The sequence below is a fragment of the Abramis brama genome, assembly GCF_963993115.1.
Source record: "Abramis brama genome assembly, chromosome: 15".
NCBI lineage: Eukaryota > Metazoa > Chordata > Actinopteri > Cypriniformes > Leuciscidae > Abramis > Abramis brama.
The window spans coordinates 4641114-4663660 of record NC_139977.1 but is presented as its reverse complement, the minus strand read 5'-3'; the positions used below and the strand labels follow the sequence as shown (position 1 = coordinate 4663660).

The 22547-nt window shown below is 44.4% G+C and overlaps 1 protein-coding gene and 1 long non-coding RNA gene across 4 annotated transcripts in view; one reads left to right on the top strand and one right to left on the bottom strand.

Annotated features, from left to right (window-relative positions):
- The window catches only part of gabrb2b (gamma-aminobutyric acid type A receptor subunit beta2b), a 143248-nt gene extending 121539 nt beyond the window's left edge, over window positions 1-21709 (top strand). Inside the window, exons 7-10 of one of the 3 annotated variants that reach the window (XM_084137642.1) lie at window positions 2032-2184; window positions 6674-6918; window positions 9860-10000; window positions 21251-21709. In XM_084137642.1, the coding sequence (XP_083993768.1) occupies window positions 2032-2184; window positions 6674-6918; window positions 9860-10000; window positions 21251-21598 (887 nt within the window). In that variant the 3' untranslated portion in view covers window positions 21599-21709. Of the gene's footprint in view, window positions 1-2031; window positions 2185-6673; window positions 6919-9859; window positions 10001-18314; window positions 18589-21250 lie in introns of those variants that run through there. The other 2 variants (XM_084137644.1, XM_084137643.1) reach the window with 2 other exon arrangements.
- LOC311097791 overlaps window positions 1-22547 on the bottom strand; it is a 260798-nt gene that overhangs the window by 162402 nt on the left and 75849 nt on the right. The window lies entirely within an intron of this gene.

Sequence of the window (22547 nt, the reverse complement as noted above, 5' to 3'; positions counted from 1 at the left end):
GGGTCACCCAACTTTTGTGAAAACAGCAACATTTCAAAGTGGCTTGTTTGGTGCATATTTTTTTACATGTAGCTCCATGTAGCTCTCACGATCTCGGCCCCCCATCGCTATCAGATACGTCTGACCCAACAAAAATCCAGTTTGGCGCTGTTTGACAGTGCACGCGCACTTCACGCGCTCAGAAAAAGTGCATCATGTCAGAACAGAACGCCAATGAAATGTTTACCCGGCAAAGCTTTAAAGCACGAGCAAATAATGAACTTTTATGATTGCGAATTAGTGCAGTGTCATGTGAGTGTAACTCTACCGCTGCATTAACATGTGATGTGAATGTACATCGAGTTTTACAGTATTGGGACTGAGGTGCCAGAACTGCAGCTGATAGAATGTGCGCTGTTGCACGATACTATCATATTTTAGTTTCCATTCTTATTTTGTTTTCACAATAATGTTAGTGAGTAAATCTACTAAAATTACCACCATAACAGTGGAGTGTTTTGGGTTTATATCATAAATGAATATCATGAATATCAAATGAATATCAAATGAATATCACTCATTATATCATTTGGGTTTATATCATGTTTATATCATACTCCCTTAATAAAGGAGTCATTTGGATCGCGAGTCAGCATCGACAGCGGTCGACACAGGAAACACTTGTTTAATTAAAATGTCTCCTTGCTATATTTGACATATTCATAATAATTACTTTTGCCGGTTCTTTGTGACAGCTTAGATGCTTTATTGGCAGCGCCACCCACATGTTGAACGCGTCACACCGGCATCAGCACCGAAAACAAGATTTTTTTTCAAATCTAAAATCAAAAATCGTGATACGAACCGAATCGTAGGTTTGGTCTATCGTTACAGCCCTAGTAAGATGAGAAAGCAGGAGTTTATGGTTATAAAAAAAACAATGGCTATCTGAACATCTTTGCCAAACGCAAACCAGAAGTAATCAATAAATTATCGGGGAGGGTCATGCCTTTTTTCACAATCATTTTGGAGGGTCATAGAAAAATGTATTGCTGGCGAAGGGAGGGTCATGTATTTTTTGACTACAGATCTCAAAACTCCTCCGGTGGCCCCTTAAATAAAAAACGAACAGTCCCTTACTTAAAAGACCAGTTTGCAGCTTATTAAAATAGTAAAGTTATAGTGGTGTTCTCAAATGCAAATGCAAAAAAAAAAAGTCTATGTTACTTTACTGCATCACATATTATGACACATTGAGGTTGAAAACCCTCTCCCTTTCAGACCCATTTACTACATAGACACATATGCGGCTGGCTCTAGTGGGCAGTTTCTGCTTCAGGAAGCAGTTTCACTCAGAGTCATTCAGTAAGCAACTCATTCATGAACCCTAGTAAAGAAATAAGCAACACGTCTGGGTTCATGAACCCTCTCAATTTGGCTTGTCTAGTGGTGTCCCAGGCCCCAGCGGTTGTATGAATTAACTCTGGTCTGAGAATGAAAAACACATACACTAAAAACAAGACACAGGGTGTTCTTATAAGTTATTTAACAAATCGTTGTGTGACCACTTGATTTATTCATTGATTACATTTTCATATTCATGAATTTGTCATGCAAGTCAGGAGGTTAGCTGAAAATGGTTTGGTTTGGTTCAGCATGTCAAACAGGATGAAGACTGTGCTCTGATGTTAAACTTCAACAGCTCTACCAAGCCTGCTAGTTTTTAACAAGACGACTATGTCATTAAGTCTAGGGGCCCTATTTTAATGATCTGAAACGCAAGTATCAAACGCGAAATGCAAATAACTTTGTGGGCGGATCTCAACGCAAATCTAAAATGTGTTGGTCTGAAGTAGCTTCATTACTCATAGGTGTGGTTTAGGCGTAACGTGAAATAAACCAATCAGAGCGTCATCTCACATTCCCTTTAAGAGCAGGCGCGCTTGTTCCATGGCGGACAAATCCCTTAACTGTTCAAAAAGCATTTTATAAATGTAGCTAATGGACTGTGATCTTGTTGCTGGGTTATGCTGGTATATTATTTTCTTCCAGGTTCATACCCTCGACTCTCCCTGAGCTTCAAGCTTAAGAGAAACATTGGCTACTTCATTCTGCAGACCTACATGCCTTCCATCCTTATCACCATCCTATCTTGGGTATCCTTCTGGATCAACTATGATGCCTCGGCTGCCAGGGTTGCTTTAGGTAGGCGCACACATATGGTGACATTCATTATATATATATACTTATATATATATACACACTGACCTATCCATATATGCATACCTTTCTTCTGTTATAGTGCAGCAGTGTTCTCACCTTATTTTCTGCTCTGCCCTCTTCACACAAAAAAAACAACAAGAAAATGCACCTGAGGTCACCCACTATATACATATGCTGCCGCTGCAATTTTGTTTTATCAAGAAAATAATATGATGTAAATGTCACGTTCATGTCTTGTTCTGTTCTGTTTAGTTTAGTTTTATTATCTTGTTTTGTTTGTTTTAATTGTCACCATTTGCCTGAGTTCTGATTCTATCATTAGTTGTCATGAACCCCTTTCACACTGTGTAGTTATAGGAACTTGGATATAGGATCTAGCCACCAGGGTGGTTCGCAGAGAGCTAAATGTTCCCTTAGGAACCCTTAGGCACCACCAGCAGGAACACTGACGCGACATATTCCGCGCTTGTTGTTGTGACATTTATTTTGACGGCGCTGAGTACGGCAGAGCCCGAGCACACAGCGTTCCTATCCTCCATCTTCTTTAGTATATGATCTGTTTAACAGTCCTGTCTAATACGTTAGATAGAACTGTTATACAAAGAAAGTAAACAGTATATGAAAGAATATTAGCGTTTGCCGCGTGGTTGACGCTCAATGTCGCTAGCTGAGCAAAAATACATAATCATGTTTCGATTGATCCCCTCAAAGTTGCGTTGAATTTTATCCTCAGTGTAAAGGTTAAGAGGTCCTTCTATCACTGTTGTCCATGTTTATAGAGTTAGTTTGTAGAGTAAATATATAGGCTGTACACAACTTTTTTTTTTTCCTATAGTGCTGGTTTTGACCCTGCTCTGAAGTAGGAGCTAATTTAGTTCCCCCAAAAGGCGTTCCTAGAACTAACATCGTTCCCATTTCCTACGGTGTGAACATGCCAAAAAGCGGGTACTTCCTCCAATAGTTGTAGGAACTATGAGAAGGTTCCTCCGGTGCAAAAGCCCCTATGGTTCCTGATTACTGTGTCCCCTGTTCTCTGTTCTATTAATGATCTTCCCTTGTGTATGTAATATCACTGGAACATGATTCACCCCAAGTGCCCTCTAAGATCCTTTTTAAAAGTCTTTAATCATGCATCGTGAGAGACATTTTTACTCATTGGATTTTCTTTTTCACCACACGTTCTCTCTCTCTCTCTCTCTCTCTCTCTCTCTCTCTCTCTCTCTCTCTCTCTCTCTCTCTCTCTCTCTCTCTCTCTCTCTCTCTCTCTCTCTCTCGTAAGCCTCCACATTTTTCCTGTCATCACTGATTATGTAAGGCTGAGATTGGCTTCTCAGTGTGAATAAAAGAGCACTCTTTGTGATTGCTGTCTGGCCTGGCCTCGTTCATCCACACAAGTTTAAACCACTGTTGCCATGTATAGGTCCTGAGGAAGATGAACAAGATTCAAAGGGTCCAAAAAAAAGGTATTTATTTAATAAAACAAACTCAGATGGTCCACAGATACAAAGCAGGCAAAGAAACAGCCTGTAGACATGAATGTGGAAAACTCAAAGGAAAAACTTCTCTGTTTTAAGCATATCGTTGTCGTGTAAACTTACCCTAAAAGTCCATGAACATTAAACACACTTGGATCATGACAACTTTAGTATTTAACAGAAGTCTGAGTGATTGTGTATATATAGGATGAACAGATATAAGTGTTTAAAGCTCATACTGATTAGAATCATCAAATATTTGGATACAAATGTGCATCTGCATGGGTGGATAGTGTGTGTCAATTACCACAGTACTGTGTATCAAGTGCATAACCATCTGATTTAGCCAATACCATGAGGCAGGAGTAGGAGGACGGAATCTGCTGTGCTATTGGTCGAGTTGAATCATGGCTATATTGGTACCATATGCATATTACACTTTCAGTACATAGCAGTCAAAAAGAGATAAAAAACAGAGCAGGCCGAAATGTTCGTTGACAAAAAAGTTTCAATAACATGACTTTAGCATCTGTTATAGTGCAAATAATAATAATAACAATAAAACACAAGGATTTTTGAACAATACTTACTTTGTACCTCATAAGCTCTGTAATACCCGTCAAAGGATCAGCGGTGAATTTCATGAAAATTGTCAGAATGACACTGAATGGATATTTCACTGCTTAAAATGACAGGACTATTTCTTAATCACTGTTGAGAAGCAGGAAGGCTTTGTGTTTCACCAATTAAGGTGCCTAGCTCCCACTCTGCCGGCTGAGAGCATGAAAAATCACACCATTTTAAGATTCTGAATCATCAACTGAAAGAAAAGAATTCTGATAAAGTCCCCTCACACATTGCACATGTTTTTCGAACTTTCTAAATGAGGACATACTTAGTGTGATCTCATTTGGTTTTCATAGAATGCAATTGCCACACGCTGGCTAGACGTAATAATCCACGACGATGCTTGATGCAGGAGAAAAATGAAAACACATTAATAAACACCAGGAACGATACATAGAAAAAACAGCAAGAAACTTCAACTTCAACACAAGACAATGATCAGACGATGACTGAGGGTTTAAATACATAAAGGTAACAAGAGACTAAGTGAAGGACAGGTGTAGGTGAACAGTTGACATGGAAACAAACAAGATCCCCCCTTAAGGAGCAGATTCCAGACACTCCTAAAACTGACACAAAAAGTCAAGGAGGGTGGTGGAGCGAAGGCGGAACAGGTGGAGGGATGAAGGGCCAGGCCTGTGTCGTGGAAGTGGGCCTAGAGAACAAGGGGAGTCGGCAGTTCAGGAATCTAGGGTAGAGCTGACAACTCAGGGAGCCAGGGTGGAGCCATCGGAGCAGGAGACCTCCAGGGTGAAGCAGGCAGAGCAGGAGACCTCCAAGGTAGAGCAGGCAGAGCAGGAGACCTCCAGGGTGGAGCAGGCGGAGCAGGAGACCTCCAGGGTGGAGCCGGCAGAGCAGGAGACCTCCGAGGTGGAGCAGGCGGAGCAGGAGACCTCCAGGGTGGAGCAGGCAGAGCAGGATTCCTCTAGGGTGGAGCAGGCAGAGCAGGAGACCTCCAAGGAGGAGCAGGCAGAGCAGGAGACCTACAGGGTGGAGCAGACGGAGCAGGAGACCTCCAGGGTGGAGCCGGCAGAGCAGGAGACCTCCAGGGTGGAGCAGGCAGAGCAGGATTCCTCTAGGGTGGAGCAGGCAGAGCAGGAGACCTCCAAGGAGGAGCAGGCAGAGCAGGAGACCTCCAGGGTGGAGCAGGCGGAGCAGGAGACCTCCAGGGTGGAGCCGGCGGAGCAGGAGAACTCCAAGGTGGAGCAGGCAGAACAGAAGACCACCAGGGCAAAGCAGGAGACCATCACGCCATAGCAGGCAGAACAGAAGACCACCATTGCTGTTTAGGAGGAGCAAAAGACCCCCAAGGTGGAGCTGAAGACCAACACAGCAGAGCAGACAATACTGAAGATCCCCTTGGCGGAGTAGAGGACAACGGCCAAGCAGACTGGACTGAAGACCCCCACGGAGAAGCAGAAGACCACCACCACAGAGCAGAATACCCCTAAGGCGGTTCTGAAGACCACATCGGAGCCTGGAGCCATGACAGTACTGTCGGTGCTAGATTCCACAGCATCACTGAAACAGAGCACAGAGAGATTATTTACGGCCTCAGTGGCTGTAACAGGGAGCTCAGAGAGTTCAAAATCGGTGTCCGTGACAGTGACAGGAAGCTCAGAGAGTTCAGATTCAGCCTCCTTGGCCATGACAGAGATAACAGGGAGCAGAGGTGTGGCGAGCAGTACGAGGCCGAGGGCCGTGAGAGATACGAGACCGGTGCGTTGCGCAGGTGACGCTCATCAGTAATCACGCCACCGGCCTCACGCGGTTCTCTCACGGCTCTCAGCATTGTCCTGCTCGCTACAACAGGTAAAACAGAGTTCACAAACAGTAACCGTAGACATTTATTTTTTTATGACGGACGGAAGTTTCTGAGGCAGTGTGTAAATGTGATTAACACAACATGAGATAGTATTTATTTTTTAACGTGCGAAAATTTCGGACGAGAATTACGGACTCAGTGTGCTAGGCCCTTAACTCTGTTGATTAGCCCATTATCGTTCCCAGGTGTTTTCTAGTTTTCTCATTAACCCTTGTGTATAAATACACGTATGTTTTCTCTTGTGTTTTGTCAGTTGTTGAAACCCTTGTTTTGGGTTTGTTTCGTGTTTCTGTTCCCCTCCGAGTTCCTGGTTTTTGGTCATATTTATATTTTGTGTTTTTGCTTTATTTAAGTTTCCTGTTTCCTGGCTTTTTGTTTTGCTCTTTTATTTCATTAAAACCCTTGCACTTCGAGCCACTAGCTTCTACCTCCCTTCCTTGATCCTGCCTCTCTTCTTTGTTTCCAATAATTAGCCTACAGTTCTTCAATTGAATCCACTTTTTTGTCATTTGCACCCTTAACAACAATTCCCTTTTGAACTTAGGCATCACCACCGTGCTGACCATGACCACCATCAACACACATTTGAGGGAGACTCTTCCAAAGATTCCGTACGTCAAAGCCATTGACATGTACCTGATGGGCTGTTTCGTGTTCGTCTTCCTGGCTCTGCTGGAGTACGCGCTGGTCAACTACATCTTCTTCGGCAGAGGACCGCAGCGGCAGAAGAGAGCGGCAGAGAAAGCCTCCACAGCCAACAATGAAAAAATGAGAATGGACCCCAACAAAGTATGTTTGAAATTCATACACTTAGCAAAGTTTATAATAGCTGAACAATAACTTTAACAGTAATTATACATAAAGTTGAAAAAAGTGAATTATAAAAATACTTTGGTGACACTTTACAGTAAGGTTCCATTTGACCACTGGCAAGGAGGGCTTTTAGTAAAACTTGGCAGTCTATGCAGTAGAAAGGCACTGGTTTTTTTCTGTGCCACATGACTAGAGAAAACCATGGAAGCTTGTTTCCGCCACAGAATGAAACATTTTAAAAGATAATTGCGACTTTTTTTTCTCGCAATTGCGAGTTTATATCTCACAATTCGGACTTTATAACACGCAATTGCAACTTTATATCATGCAATTCTGACTTTATAACTCACAATTGCGTGATATAATGTCAGAATTGCAAGATATAAACATGCAATTCTGAGGAAAAAAAGTCAGAATTGTGAGTTTATTTCTCGCAATTGCGAATTTATATCTCACAATTCTGACTTTATAACAGGCAATTGCGACTTTATATCACGCAATTGTGAGATACAAATTTGCTATTACCTTCTTTATTTTTTTATTATGTGACGGAAAAAAGCTTCCATAGAAAAAAGATAAAAAGGTGACCCATAATAGCACCCATAATGCACTGGGCTTGACCTGACTGCCCATGAGCTGGGATACAAAAATGTGAAAGTATGATCTGTAGTTTTTATTAAAGCCTCGGAGCTCTCAAAAGTATGGTTTACGTCATCCAGCGGACATTTGCTGACAAATATACAGGGAGGTAACGTGGAGAAAGTGTACACAATGTTCATTTACATATACTACTGACGTAACAATACAAAGCGGTTGAAAATCAGTAGTTACCCTTTAACTATATTAGTTAACATGAACTAATAATAAGTACTTAAGCATTTTTTAATCTTAGTTAATGTTAATTTCAACATCTACCAATTAACAAAATCAAAAGTTGTATCTGTTAATATTTTTAATGGTCCTGAGCTAACATGAACTAACAATGAACTGTTGTCTTTTTATTATATGATGTTAACAAAGATTCAAAAATACTGTAAAAAACAATGTATTGCTAATTGTTAGTTAATGCATAACTACTGGGCCGTTATTGTAAAGTGTTACCAAAATAGTATATTATTATACTGAAGTAGTTCTGCTCAGAATGTGTTTGTAAAATTTTCAATAACAGTGTTTAAAACAGAACATTGAAAACGGTCACTGACACTCGTGTTGCCGGGAATCTGTTGGCAACTCTGAATTTAAATAAGCCTAAATGACTCCAGGTGGCTTTGTCACTGCAAATCGATGTCAGTGTCAATGCCTGTTACTTGTGAATGCTTGTTTTGAATGTTCTGTCTAGTCTGTATTCATATTTTCACTGTAATTTCAATGTCTGACGTGATTGTAACCAACATGAGACTGCACTATACAATCTGCACATTTAGAGTAGTTTATTTGTTAGACAATGAAAGCAGTGGTTCTTCTTTAACCTTTTGTTTGCAGTCATATTTGAAGGCATCAATGTGGTTTTATGTTGAGGTAGAATTTGAGTCAAACCCTTTTTTTAACATAATGCACAGAATGCAACCACCACTACATTAGTATATGAAATTTAATATGTTGACTACAGATATTCGCATAACTTTTGCAAACAACCAAATGCAATAACCCGTTATCACAGTGAGAATAACTAATTAACTTTTGTTTTACTCTCTATGACATCAAACTCGGGTGACATCAGGTCAAAATAATAAAAAGGCAAATAAAAAGATAAATATGCAGTGGCTACAATAAGCTTGTTAACCCTTTGAGAATACAGTTAGTGGATTTCTGCATTGATTGCTTATAATATGTGGTCTGATCTTCATGTATAAACACAATCTAACTTAACACAAAAAATTGAAAACACTGATTTATGATTGACAGAGCAGGCTGGCTCTAACACATTTTGGGATTTCGCATAAAAAAATAAAATAAACGCTGGGTGGAAATGCCAAAATGAGCATAAATTACCAAAAAAAAAAAAAAAAAAAAAACGTGCATAAAAAAGTTATGCATTCAATTGAGTCAGATAAGCTTTTTATCCGATAAGAAAACATTTGCATAAACCATGATGGAAACACATTTACCGAATAAAATTCCTCAATGAGCATCAAAAAAGACGTGTGACTTTGCGATGGGACAGCATAGCTGGCCTTGCCAGTGCACCGATCTCTTTGCACAGCATCTGAAATACTGTTTTGTCGTCAAAGTGGTTCTGTATAATTACCTGCCAGAACTGTTTTATGAGTTATCAATGCTGAAATCCAGATATTCGCAAGGATTCACAAATGTATTCTTGCATCTATAAGATAAATCCATCTAAGACGGATGAGAAAAAGCAACATCATAATCTAGATTGGACTAGCAGTATTTCAGGAAAAAGCTGATTGTTTAGGATAATGCTGGCTAGTAACATACTATGGTAAGAAGATAAAATAATAGTTGTGATACTGTAGTCATTAAGTTGTTTATATATTTTATATAATTATAACACAGAGACATATATCAGTAGATCTCAGCTGGTTTTTGCTTCTAGACCCAGATATTTATATTTATATTGGGGATTTTATTATTGGCATTTAGCATTGTTCTCCCCATGCTCTCTGAGACCCTATTAGCAGCTACAGATCTGTGACCTATGTTTGGGTACTGACCCTAATATTTGAAAACCACTGAGCAATAACAGCACTCAGGGAACTGGTCAAGACTCTTGTTTGTTAAAATTTGAAGATGTTTCGCTGGTGCTCAGATGTAGTAGAAGTTATTGAAGGATGGCCTTGGATTCAGAGCTGTGGTTTTCTTTGAAGCATAATCCACAAAATGCCTGCATTGCCTCACACTTCTAAAAAATTTTAAAAGTGACTGCTTTGATGGTGATGATTTTGTATGCTTTCAGTGGTTGATGGGAAATGTAGTTCAGAGAGACGATGCTCTGTATGCCAGAATGAAACAGAGGGATATTGACGCACATGACTCCATGTGGGAACCAATCTTTGTGGACGATGCAGCATTAGGACTAGGCGATTCAAAAAATAAGGTACTGAAAACGTTCATCAAGAGAGTTATGGCATATAGCGCGGCAAATTTATTTGAGACCCCGTCTATTTTTACAACATGTTCTCACTTCCAACTTGTCACATATGGACGCTTGGTCAGGAACCCTTGGCGTCACTTTCTAACGTGCAGGGTACCTCTTTATCATAATGTTTCAATGTGCAGGGCACTCCATTGCTTTCTGTTGTTTGCCTTATACATCAGATCAAGCCACATTTTAATTATTTGAATGCGTTTGTAAAAGTAGAGATGATTTCATAAATATTTATACTTTCCTAGATATTTTTGGAGCAAATGAAAATGATCCCACTCCTTGAACGCATGCAGTCATATCTCATTCAAATGATACACCCGAACATTAGCAAGTCGCAATCAGTCGCAAGGCACACAAAAGCCAATGGCATTTCTCAATCAAAGCTGATGTAATGCTTCTTCTGGCAGTTGACACCGATTTCCGACTCCCACCGTAGAAGTCGATTTTCTCCATTTACTTTGTCAAAATAGGTTCAGCAATGAGAATGCAAGATTGCCGTCATTATTATACGGAGCACCTAAAGGGACATGGTGAAGGAAAAAAATATGAGATGGAGGAAAAGATATTTGTCAAAGCTTTTGCGTTCCCTTTCAGTCGCTCACGTTCGACGTAACGTCGACGTGACGACGTAATTGGGATCACTTCAGGGAGCCCTATCAACTTCGAGTGTCTACAGAACGAGCCAATGAACGCTGGCGTGTGTGAATCGCGTCACGCGCCCCCACCCCGCAGTGCGGGTATAAACAGGAAGCGGGCGCACGCACACATTGTCTTTCACTTCGGAGCCGAGCTTTTGCTTTCACTTCCAAACTCTACAGGAAAAGAGTGCCTTTGAGAACGAGAAGAGGACTCTCCTTGTGTTGGTGTGACGGCGCGATCAGCGGTGGCCGCGAGCATTGCAGCTCACAACTGCTGTTTTCACAGCACTATTGTTCTGTGTCTGTGTGTGTGTGTGTCGGTTCGGTGGGCGTTTCCCTGTGTGTTCATTCACACCGCAGCTACCCCTGGGTGCCTCAGCACTGAGAGAGTTATTTTTCAATTTTTTTGTTTTCACTAAAAGAGCAACACAAGCGTGACCCTGCGTCTTTTTCAAGATGTCATTCCGCTTGTGCGTTTCTGGATGCCGTCGTTCCCTGGCGCCAGCAGATGGCCACAGTAGTTGCCTCTCGTGTTTGGGCATTCAACACGCTGAGGCAGCTTTTGTGGATAGTTCATGTTCCCATTGCGGGAATATGCTATCTCAGCGCTTAGATCGAGACTCGCTTACCTCAAGGGAGGTGCAGTCCCCTCGCCTATGCCCCGATCTAGTGTTTATTCTGCCCCGCAGAATAGACCTACTTCGGTGCATGACCAGGGTGATCTGAGGATTACCGTGAGGGCTTCCCCGTCGAGTCAACCTCCGCGGGCCCCTCACACCTCACAAGCGATGTTGCCATTGGAGTCCCTTAGCGAACGTCTTGGTCCTTCTCCGGAACGACCAACCGTTTCCTTTGGGGCTCCTCCTGACGACCAGATGTCGATCGCAGCATCGGAGGGGGAGCTTCAGTCCTCTGGAGATGACGACTCGGCTGCGTTACCCCCCTCTGGGCGTGTAGCGTTGTCCGAGACCGATCCAGAATGGGCGGCTATGCTTTCCTGGGCCGCCGAGAAGGTTGGGCTTGCGTGGAACCCTCCACCACGTCCCGAACCTTCTCGGTTGGACGATTGGTTTCTCGGGGCGGGCCGTGCTGGTTCTCAGTGCGCCGCCCCGGTACCTTTCTTTCCGGAGGTGCATGAGGAGCTTTCTAGGACGTGGAAGGCACCGTATAGTGCCCGAAGCCGTTCTAGTGGCTCCTCCCCCCTCGCCACCCTCGACGGCGGGGCAGCTAAGGGGTATGTGGATATCCCCCCAGTGGAGCAGGCAGTCGCGATGCAACTGTGTCCGGCGTCCACCTCCTCTTGGCGGGGTAATCCACGCCTCCCGTCCAAGGCCTGTAAGTTTTCATCCGCCCTCCATGCCATGGCGCTCTTGCAGGTCCACCAGGCCCAGGCGCTCATGGACATGAACGAGGGTGGTTCTGACCCAGAGCTCCTCCGGGAGCTCCATGTGGCAACCGACCTCGCCCTCCGGGCGACGAAGGAAACCGCACGTTCAGTCGGTCAGGCGATGTCCACCTTGGTGGTCCAGGAGCGCCACCTTTGGCTCAACCTGGCGGATATGAGGGACACCGATAAATATCGGTTCCTGGATGCCCCTCTTTCCCAGGTTGGGTTGTTCGGCGACACGGTCGAGAGCTTTGCCCAACAGTTCTCGGCCGCACAGAAGCAGACGGAGGCCATCCGGCACATCCTGCCCCGGCGGACCGCTGCTGCTCCCACCCGTCCGCCGGCCGCAGACCCTCCGTCTACTCGTCGCCGAGGTCGGCCTTCTGCGGCGTCCTCCGCTCCCGCTAAGCCCCAGCAGCAGCAGCAACCATCCAGGCCTCAGCGTGGAGCAAGCCGTAGGAAGCCGACCCCGCCTGTCCAGGCCGCTGCCAAACCAGGAGGCAAGCGACGGTGCAAACGACCCTGAGACGGGCGGCCCAGAGGTGGATCAAGTTGCTCTTCAGGAGATGGTGAAGGCGCCACTCCTTCCCCCGGTGGAGGGCCGGGCGGAGAATCTTTTGTTTCCTTTTCTTTTTGTTCCGCATTTGGTACCCACATTTTCAAAAAAAGAGCAATTTCTGAAACCTCTGGGCCCCAAGAGGGCGCGCTTGGCAGTTGACGACGCCGCCATGCCTTGTCACTCCCGAGCCCCTCTTTCATCGCCAGCGAGCAGCAGTGGCTGTGTTCCGGACGCTCTGACGCCTCCGCACTCTCACTCTGCCCTTCGACGGAAGCAGGTATGTGCTGCACCACACACTCAGACCCCACTTCGGGCCGCTGTGCCGTCCGAGCCGGGTCCCTGGATTCCGCCACGCTGCCCCACCCCGGGTACGTCTGTGGTGCCGTTGGTCCCGCTTGCTCGGTCTCTGAGAGCCTGGTTAATGCTTCCCAGCCCGTCTCGCTGGCTCATCCGTACCATCAGACTCGGCTATGCGATTCAGTTCGCCCGGCGTCCCCCTGCTTTCAAGGGCATTCTGTTCACCCGTGTTCTGGCGGACAATGCCCCTGTGCTCAGGGCAGAGATCGCAGTCCTACTGGCGAAGGACGCGATCGAGCCGGTCCCTCCAGCCGATATGGAGACCGGCTTCTACAGCCCGTACTTCATTGTACCCAAGAAAGGTGGTGGGTTACGACCAATCTTGGACCTGCGCGTCCTGAACCGGTCCCTTCACAGGCTACCGTTCAAGATGCTTACGCAGAAACGCATTTTCAAATGCATCCGTCCCCAAGATTGGTTTGCAGCGATCGACCTGAAGGACGCGTACTTTCATGTCTCGATTCTCCCTCGACACAGACCGTTTCTTCGCTTTGTGTTCGAGGGACGGGCATATCAGTACAAGGTCTTACCCTTCGGGCTGGCCCTGTCGCCCCGCGTCTTCACGAAAGTCGCGGAGGCGGCCATTGCTCCCATGTGCGAGCGTGGTGTTCGCATCCTCAACTACCTCGACGACTGGCTTATCCTGGCCCAGTCGAGAGAGCAGTTGTGCGAACACGGGGACATGGTGCTCAGTCACCTCAGCCACCTAGGGCTTCGGGTCAACTGGGAAAAGAGCAAACTCACCCCCGGGCAGAGGATCTCTTTTCTCGGTATGGAGTTGGACTCGATCAACATGACAGCGCGCCTCACCGAGGCCCGTGTCCAGTCAGTGTTGAACTGTGTGAGCACGCTCAGACGCAGAACAGCGGCACCACTGAAACTTTTTCAGAGGCTCCTGGGGCATATGGCATCTGCAGCCGCGGTTACGCCGCTCGGATTGCTTCATATGAGGCCGCTCCAACACTGGCTCCACGATCGAGTCCCGAGATGGGCGTGGCAGAGCGGCTCGTGCCGGGTCCAAGTGACTCCGCACTGTCGCCAAACTCTCAGCTTGTGGTCGGACCCTTCGTTCCTGCGGGCAGGTGTTCCCCTGGAAAAAGAGGTGTGCCTCTGCCACCGGCTGGGGGGCCACGTACAACGGGCATGCAGCTTCAGGTCTGTGGACGGGGCCTCAACTGCATTGGCACATCAACTGCCTCGAGTTGTTAGCAGTACGTCTTGCACTGAGCCGCTTCAAAACCCTGCTACTAGGCAAGCACGTACTGGTCCGTACGGACAGCACTGCGACCGTTGCGTACATCAACCGCCAGGGTGGTCTACGCTCCCGCCGCATGTCACAACTCGCCCGCCATCTCCTCCTCTGGAGTCAGAAGCATCTGAGGTCGCTTTGTGCCGTTTACATTCTGGGCCTGCTCAACCGCGCAGCCGACGAGCTCTCGCGGCAGCAGGTGCTACCGGGAGAATGGCGACTCCATCCCCAGGTGGTCCAGCTGATTTTCAGGCGCTTCGGGACCGCACAGGTAGATCTGTTTGCCGCCCCGGACACGTCTCACTGCCAGTTGTTCTATTCCCTGACCGAGGGGACCCTCGGCACGGATGCTCTGGCACACAGCTGGCCCCGGGGCCTTCGCAAGTATGCGTTTCCCCCAGTGAGCCTTCTTGCACAGACCTTGTGCAAAGTCAGGGAGGACGAGGAGCAGGTCTTGTTAGTTGCGCCGTATTGGCCCAACCGGACCTGGTTCCCGGAACTAGTGCTCCTCGCGACAGCCCCTCCCTGGCCCATCCCTCTGAGAGAGGACCTGCTCTCTCAGAGACGGGGCACCCTATGGCACCCGCGTCCAGACCTCTGGAAACTCCATGTCTGGTCCCTGGACGGAACGCGGATGTTCTAGGTGACCTACCCCCTGCGGTAGTTGACACCATCACTTCCGCTAGAGCCCCCTCTACGAGGCGCCTCTATGCGTTGAAGTGGAACCTGTTCGATGACTGGTGCTCCTCTCACGAGGAGAACCCCCGATCTTGCTCGATCAGAGCCGTGCTTTCCTTCCTGCAAGAAGGGCTGGAGCGAAGGCTGTCTCCCTCCACCCTTAAAGTGTATGTTGCCGCTATTGCCGCACATCACGATGCTGTTGATGGTAAGTCTTTGGGAAAGCATGACCTGATCGTCAGGTTCCTGAGGGGAGCGAGGAGACTGAATCCTCCTCGCCCACTCTCTATACCCTCTTGGGATTTGTCTCTGGTCCTTTCGGCACTTCAGAGACCACCCTTTGAGCCTCTGCAATCAGCTGAGTTAAAAATCCTGTCCTGTAAGACAGTACTCCTGGTTGCATTGGCCTCTATCAAGAGGGTAGGGGACCTGCATGCATTTTCGGTCGACGAATCGTGCCTAGAATTCGGCCCGGATAACTCTCACGTGATCCTGAGACTCCGGCCCAGATACGTGCCCAAGGTTCCTACCACTCCCTTCCGAGACCAGGTAGTGAACCTGCAAGCGCTGCCTTCGGAGGAGGCAGACCCAGCCCTGGCTTTTCTCTGTCCCGTTTGCGCTCTGCGTCTGTACGTGGACAGAACGCAAAGCCTCAGGACCTCAGATCAGCTCTTCGTCTGTTACGGAGGCCAGCAGAAGGGGAAGGCTGTCTCCAAGCAGAGGATGGCCCACTGGATAGTGGATGCCATCGCCTTGGCTTACGAAGCCCAAGGCGTGCCCTGCCCGCCCGGGTTGAAAGCCCACTCCACTAGGGGTGTCGCTTCTTCCTGGGCGCTGGCACACGGCGCCTCGCTGTCAGACATCTGTAGAGCTGCGGGCTGGGCGACACCTAACACGTTCGCTAGGTTTTATAGCCTACGTGTTGAGCCGGTTTCTTCCTGTGTGCTCGCTTCATCTAGCCGGTAACACCGAAGTTCCCGCTTTAGTGTCGGCTTGCTGCGCCACTCCCTTCCTAGGAATGGATACGTGCGTTTTTTTGCTCCAGTCGAGTTCCCCAATTGGCGAACCCTGTGAGTTCCTCCGCACCCCTTCGGCAGTCGGACGTTGTGGAGCGTCCGACTCCAGGCCTAGTGCTCGTATGCTTGTGTAACTTTTGCTAGGCTGGGTTCCATATGTGGTGATCCCCGCGGCGATCCCATATGTGTATTCGTCCACGATGAGCTCCCTGCGGTGAGCCCGTGTCTTCCCTCGGCAGAGTCTGCTCTGCCGTCACTGTCGGTGTGTCTCCCCCTTCGGGTGGAGCCACCCCAGTGACATTCCATATGTCGCACTGGCCCTTCGGCCAGTCCATATGTGTATTCTCCACATGTTACCTCCCTTCGGGCAGGATGTGGCTCCGCAGCGTCCTTTCCCCTGGAAAGGTACGCTTTCCCAGTGTTATCCAAGAGTTCCACTGTGTGGGGTATAATGGAACAGCAGTTGAACTCCCTCTACGCAGGTCTTCCGCCCCAGCAGTTGGGGGTCTGAGAGTCTTGCGTAGGGCGCTGGATGTGGCAGCAACTGTGGCGTTTTCCATGGGATCCCAATTACGTCGTCACGTTGACGTTACGTCGAACGTGAGCGACTGAAAGGGAACGTCTCGGTTACTGATGTAACCCTCGTTCCCTGAAGGAGGGAACGGGAGACGTAACGTCCCGTCGCCACCGTTGCTGACCATCGCTGCATGGCCGTCACAAATCTCGGCTCCTCAGCGAAAAATAATGTGTGCGTGCGCCCGCTTCCTGTTTATACCCGGGGGAATTGCGTTCCCCCGAGAAACCTGTTGTTTCTCGGGGGAACGCAAAGGTTTTGAGAGCACACGCAAAGTTTCTTGGGGGAACGCAAAATCATTGACTTATTTTTTTCCCACCATCACTTTATGGGCTCCGTATTATTACACACTAAATGTTGGCTAATCTTTTTTTTTCTTTTTTTTCTTTTTTCTGACATGAAGCCTAAAACTAGTACACACATTGTTAAGTGTGATTGGCCAAATTAGTCCAGTTTAGTCCAAAAAGCTGCTTGGACAGGAACGTTCAAGATAATGAAAACAATGTCTTGCCTAAATACATATAATACACATAATACACATATTAATGTGTTTATTTTTTTAGCAGTTTTTTTTTTTTTTTAATTGATTAGTTTACTGGGTAACACTTTATTTTAATGTGTCCTTGTAACATGTTACATATATTTACTATAGTAATAACTTTAAATAAAGCATAATTGCATGCAACTAGCTCTAAACCAAACCATAATCCTATAGTAAGTACATGTAGTTAATTCATATTACTAAGTATTTAAATATTTATATGTATAATTACACTCTAACAGGGACACATTAAAAAAAAGTGTAAGGGTTTACTGATTATGAACACAAATTAGAATAACCATGGCAAACCAAATTAAAGGGATGTTTCGGAGTAATTTCAACCCATTTATAAAACTTTCAAAAGTCAGCGAAAAAATTTTATACTCTTGCGTGAAACTTTGTTGAAGGAAACAACTGTGTACACGTGACTGAGCAGAGGATTGTTGTGAGATAGTCAGACACAGTTACTTCAGAAAACTGCAGCGTGATTTAAAAGATAGGACAAGTTGCCAAACACATGTATCTATCCCAGTTGCGGAATAAAAGCTAAAAGGTTCAATCCGGAGACCTTCTGCTGTTTCACTGCAATGACCCGGAGCTTCTACAAGTTTTTTGTGTTCAACTAAGTGTTGACAACTTAGTGTTAACTAATAATTGTTATAAACTGGTACTACCAACAAAATATTAGTGCATTCCTGGAACTGGGTGTCGTTACACTACATCCTTATGCATCGCTTTCTGCCAGGACTTTTACATGTTTTTCCCAAATCACGGAAGTGGCCTCAACGGGTTAGCGGTAGCATAAGCCATCAGGCAAGTGTTATTTAAATAAACTCCTGATGTACTTACAAACTTTCCAATGCCTCATTTTATGAGTACAGAACCTATTTGTACTACTGTAGAAGTTTGGTGCCATTCTGGGCATTATTAGTGGGGTAATTTACGAGATACATCATAGGATCCATTAGCGCCTGCACTAAGCCATCCGGCTGATTTCTCTAAATAAGCTCTAACTTTAATAATGTTCGGCCAAGGGAAAAAAGGCTTCTGGGGGGGTGTTTGGCTCGAGGTCATGGTGCAAAGGACCCTAGGTTGAAATTACTCCGAACCATCCCTTTAATATCGATTGTATTAAAAAACTTTGGTGAAACCACAAAGCTGGCATTGAGGTTTGTATAATTACAATGTAATTGGCTGTTATCTTTTGTAAAGCAAGCTACATGTAGGATAAAAGTGTGTGACTGTGATGTTGTTTCTGCGACAGCTCCAGCTCTCTGATGCACGATTGAGCGATTTCAGACACAGCAACGGAGTCGACAACGAGAGTCGATTCCTGTGCTGGAGTCAACTCCGACATGAGGGTTATTACGAGTCGAGGAATCGACTCTTTTGGAGTCGACTCCCCATCACTAGGAAATGAGCTTTACGGCGGATGAAAATTGTGATTACTTTTTGGGTCTGCTCCTCAAGTAAATCAATCGTTTGGCCTCAGAACCCTCCAATATATGTACATCTTGAATAAATTGTGACTGTAGTTGTATCTGCCTGTTATATCCTGTGTTTTATATTATATAATATACAAATGGGTTGATTTAGCGGTATGGGTTGGGTTATGTGTGCAAAAATGTTTAAATAGTGTAATGTAAATAAAATTATTCTGGCTGTTTAAACTGAAAATCATACCACAATATACACTGTCGCTGTTTGGATTTAAATAGGCAAATGCTTAAGAGACTATGTTTGGATCATTACTGCAGTGATTATTATGTTTCTAGCACATTAAATGTTTGGCAACAGTTCTTCTAACCCTGAATAATGGAGTGTGTAGATTTCATTTCTTAAACAACCATGTAGGAAGACACATCATGGCCGTATTCAAGGATGACAATGTCAAGATTCATCAGGATCGAATGGGGAAAGAATGCACTGAAAAAAATGATTTGTTGAAATTAATACAAATTTTTATCGTAAGTGGTTGCATTCAATTGATTTTATCTACATTAGACCTTAAATTCACTGAAAGTCTTTGGGATGTGCTTGGAGGAGACTTTACAGAGTGCTGGACTCTTGCATTGACAATACAAGATCTTGACCAAAAATGTATGCTCCTCTTGATAGAAAAAAATATCACAACATTTATTTCTATCAAGAGGGGCATCACATGTTGTATTGTCAATACAAGAGTCCAGCACTTTGTAAAGTTTTCACAATTTGAGCCTGATGAATCTTGACATTGTCATCCTGGAAAACGGCCATGATGTGTCTTCCTACTAGCCTAGAAATCTAGACGCACCCTAGCGGCAGCAAAATGTATTTCGCTGCCAGGTGGGTCTAGCAACTCTCAATAGACCTTCTAGCTGCAAAAACCTAAATTGGGTCAGGCCAATCACGTTGTGTATAGAGTAGGCGGGGGCGGGCTTAACATATGACGACAGAGTTGCGACGGCTGCCACTTGAAAACAAAGAATGACGGCTGCTGATGGAGAACAACGGTCTTTCGAATCGGCTTTGGCCGCGACTCTGGAGGACTTGGAGTTAAGTTTTTCTTTGAGAAAAGAGCAAAGAACGGCACTTAAGTCATTCTTAAAAAAAGGAAGATGTGTTCGTCGTTTTGCCGGCCAGATATGGCAAAAGTGGAATCTATCAACTAAGCTCCGCTGTTGGGAAAACGCTCTGGTTGGTTTAAGCGCTGTCCTATTGCGTGCAGAGGGAATTTGAAAGACAGCCGTTTATCCCGCCCCTCGGATTAAACCACGTCTATGGTGAGTTTCCAGACCTAACATCTTGATGTAGGTCTGGCTTGCCAGGCTATCTTTCTACATGGTTGTTTAAGAAATGAAAAGTTACACACTCCATCAACTAGGGTTAGAAGAACTGTTGCCAAACATATAACATTCTACAAACACAATAATCACTGCAATAATGATCCAATCATAGACTCTTAAGCATTTGAATCTAAACACCAACTTTTTTGGGGGTCCGGGCAATGTATGTCATAATGGCAAAAATATACTCATTCTATATTTTTTATCATGATGACAAAATTCCCATGACCATTGCATTTGTGTATTAATACCTTATATTTCTCATTGAAAGCAATGGAGTACCTTGCATGTCGAAAAACGGTGCTAAAGGGGGTAGCCTGTATGTTAATGTGACGAGTTGGGATTAAGAATGTGGTGTTCTTGTTTTTTTTACAATTTCTTGTTTCCTCTTAAAAACATTGCTGACTGAAATTGAAAATTCTGTCATCATTTAAACACTCTTATGTTGTCCAAACTCTGATATGACTTTCTTCAGAAGGGAAGATTTTCCGTGGTCTTATTGTGCAGTTTCAGATGATTTTGCAAAAGTCACATAAAGTACACAAGTCATGCTTTTTTTGGTAAATTTTTGTCATATTGGAACTTGTCCAGTTCTCTTTCAATATATAGAAAAAGAGTGGGCAGAATATTTTTCAAAATCGAGGAAGAAAGCAAGTCAGGTTTTGAATGACATGTGGGTGAGTAAATCATAACAGAATGTGTGTTTTTTTTTTCTCCATTACCATCATCACCTCTCTTTTCCCTCCAAACCACTCACCAAAACAGATGTTTAGTATTTTAGATACTATTTAATAAAATACCATTGAAAGTACAATTCAGAAAGGAACAGGTAATCTGCTTTGAAAACAAGGGTGAACAACTGAACAGTTTTTTTTTATTATATATTTTGTATTTATTAGATATTTCTACATATCGGCCCCTATTATATGTCATGAAAAGGTCAGAATTTTGTAGAAATATGTAGCATAAATACTATCATGTGTACCATCATGCCTTACCTTACTTTGCTTTACATCTCTATGTGCACCAAACCCTTTTCCATTATACTGTGTTACTGGCACTTTGTTGGTTTGTCTCAGTCTATGTTGAATGCTGTGTTAAAATGCCAAAAAAGTATAAAGAATAATTCATGAAAAGCAGCGGTAAGTTAGCACTCTTATTCTTTATGTTTTATGTAAATGTGATCAATTTTATTGGAAATGTATTTACAAAAAAACAACAACAAAAAAACGTTTAAGATATTTAAGAAAACCATCAGAAATCAATCTGTAATTATTTTTTTTTCCAATTGATATTGTATATAATGCATATCAAAGTAATAACGTAAATAACACTGTTACCATTACTAACCTGTCCATCTGTATTTATGTCTTAGATGGACCCCCATGAAAACATCCTTCTCACTCCTCTGGAGATCAAGAATGAAATGGGCACATCCGAGTTAAGCCTGGGTTTGGGCGACCCCCGTTCAACCATGCTGGCCTTTGACAGCACCACACTGCAGTATCGGAAAGCCGGCCTGGCCAGGCACAACTTCGGGCACAATGCGCTGGAACGCCACGTTGCTCAGAAGAAGAGCCGACTACGACGGCGCACTTCACAGCTTAAAATCAACATCCCTGACTTAACTGATGTAAATTCAATCGACAAATGGTCGAGAATGATCTTCCCCACCGTATTTTCTTTCTTCAACGTCATCTATTGGCTTTATTATGTCAACTAACTGGATTGCGGGACCGTCCGAGAAGCGCCACAAATTTTTATGTCAGTATATTCTTCCGTTATCCTGCGTCTGATTTTGCAATACAAGCAGGACTTATGTTGACAGATTAAAATCAGGACTAACTCTCTTTAACCTTGGGTTCACCTTAATTGCTGGCTGACACCGACACTCTAAAGAGGTTAAGAACAAATGGTGCCTATTCCAAAAGTCAGTAGTTTTTAGTGCGTTTGAGAGTTTTGTTCAATATTAGGTATACTTGTTTTGTTGCAAAATTATCAAACCAGTTATTGCTGCAAATTAATATCTTTTTAGCAAAAGAAAAATCAAATACTTAAAGATTAGACATCCGCAGCACTTCACTGTCAGTTCTTTCCTCCTTTAGCAATGGTTAAAAAGCAACACTCAATAATTTAATATTTCTATTCCTTTATTTGTAGTTTTCTTTTTTTATGGTCTATTGAGTAAAGAGACTATAGGAATAGTTTTATCATATGGTTGTATTTTCTACTTTACACACAGATGATAGTTTATTTATTCAAGAGAATTTATTATACACTTTTCCTTAACCTCATTTATTTTGGTAAAATGTGACACTCAAATCCTTTACTCTAAAGTTTATTGACACTTTGGTAAGCTTTACATTTCCAATATGCTTATATTATGTTTTAATTTTGATGTTCAGCATGCTATGGAAGTTGAAGGTATTACTTCTAACTTCCCCAAACAACTCGATTCAGCTGCTAACTCTAATCATTTTTATAGCTCCCATAAATCTTGTGTAATGCTAGCCTATCCATTAGCATTCCCATTCATCTCAATTGCAGTTGTTCTACTGATGCTTGAAAGTATGTGACCTGAATTCTACCATCATTGTTCATGATGGTGAAAATGCCACATGACTGATTGTTATTCAGCAGGAAATGGCAATGCTTATTGGCTGAAAGCATCA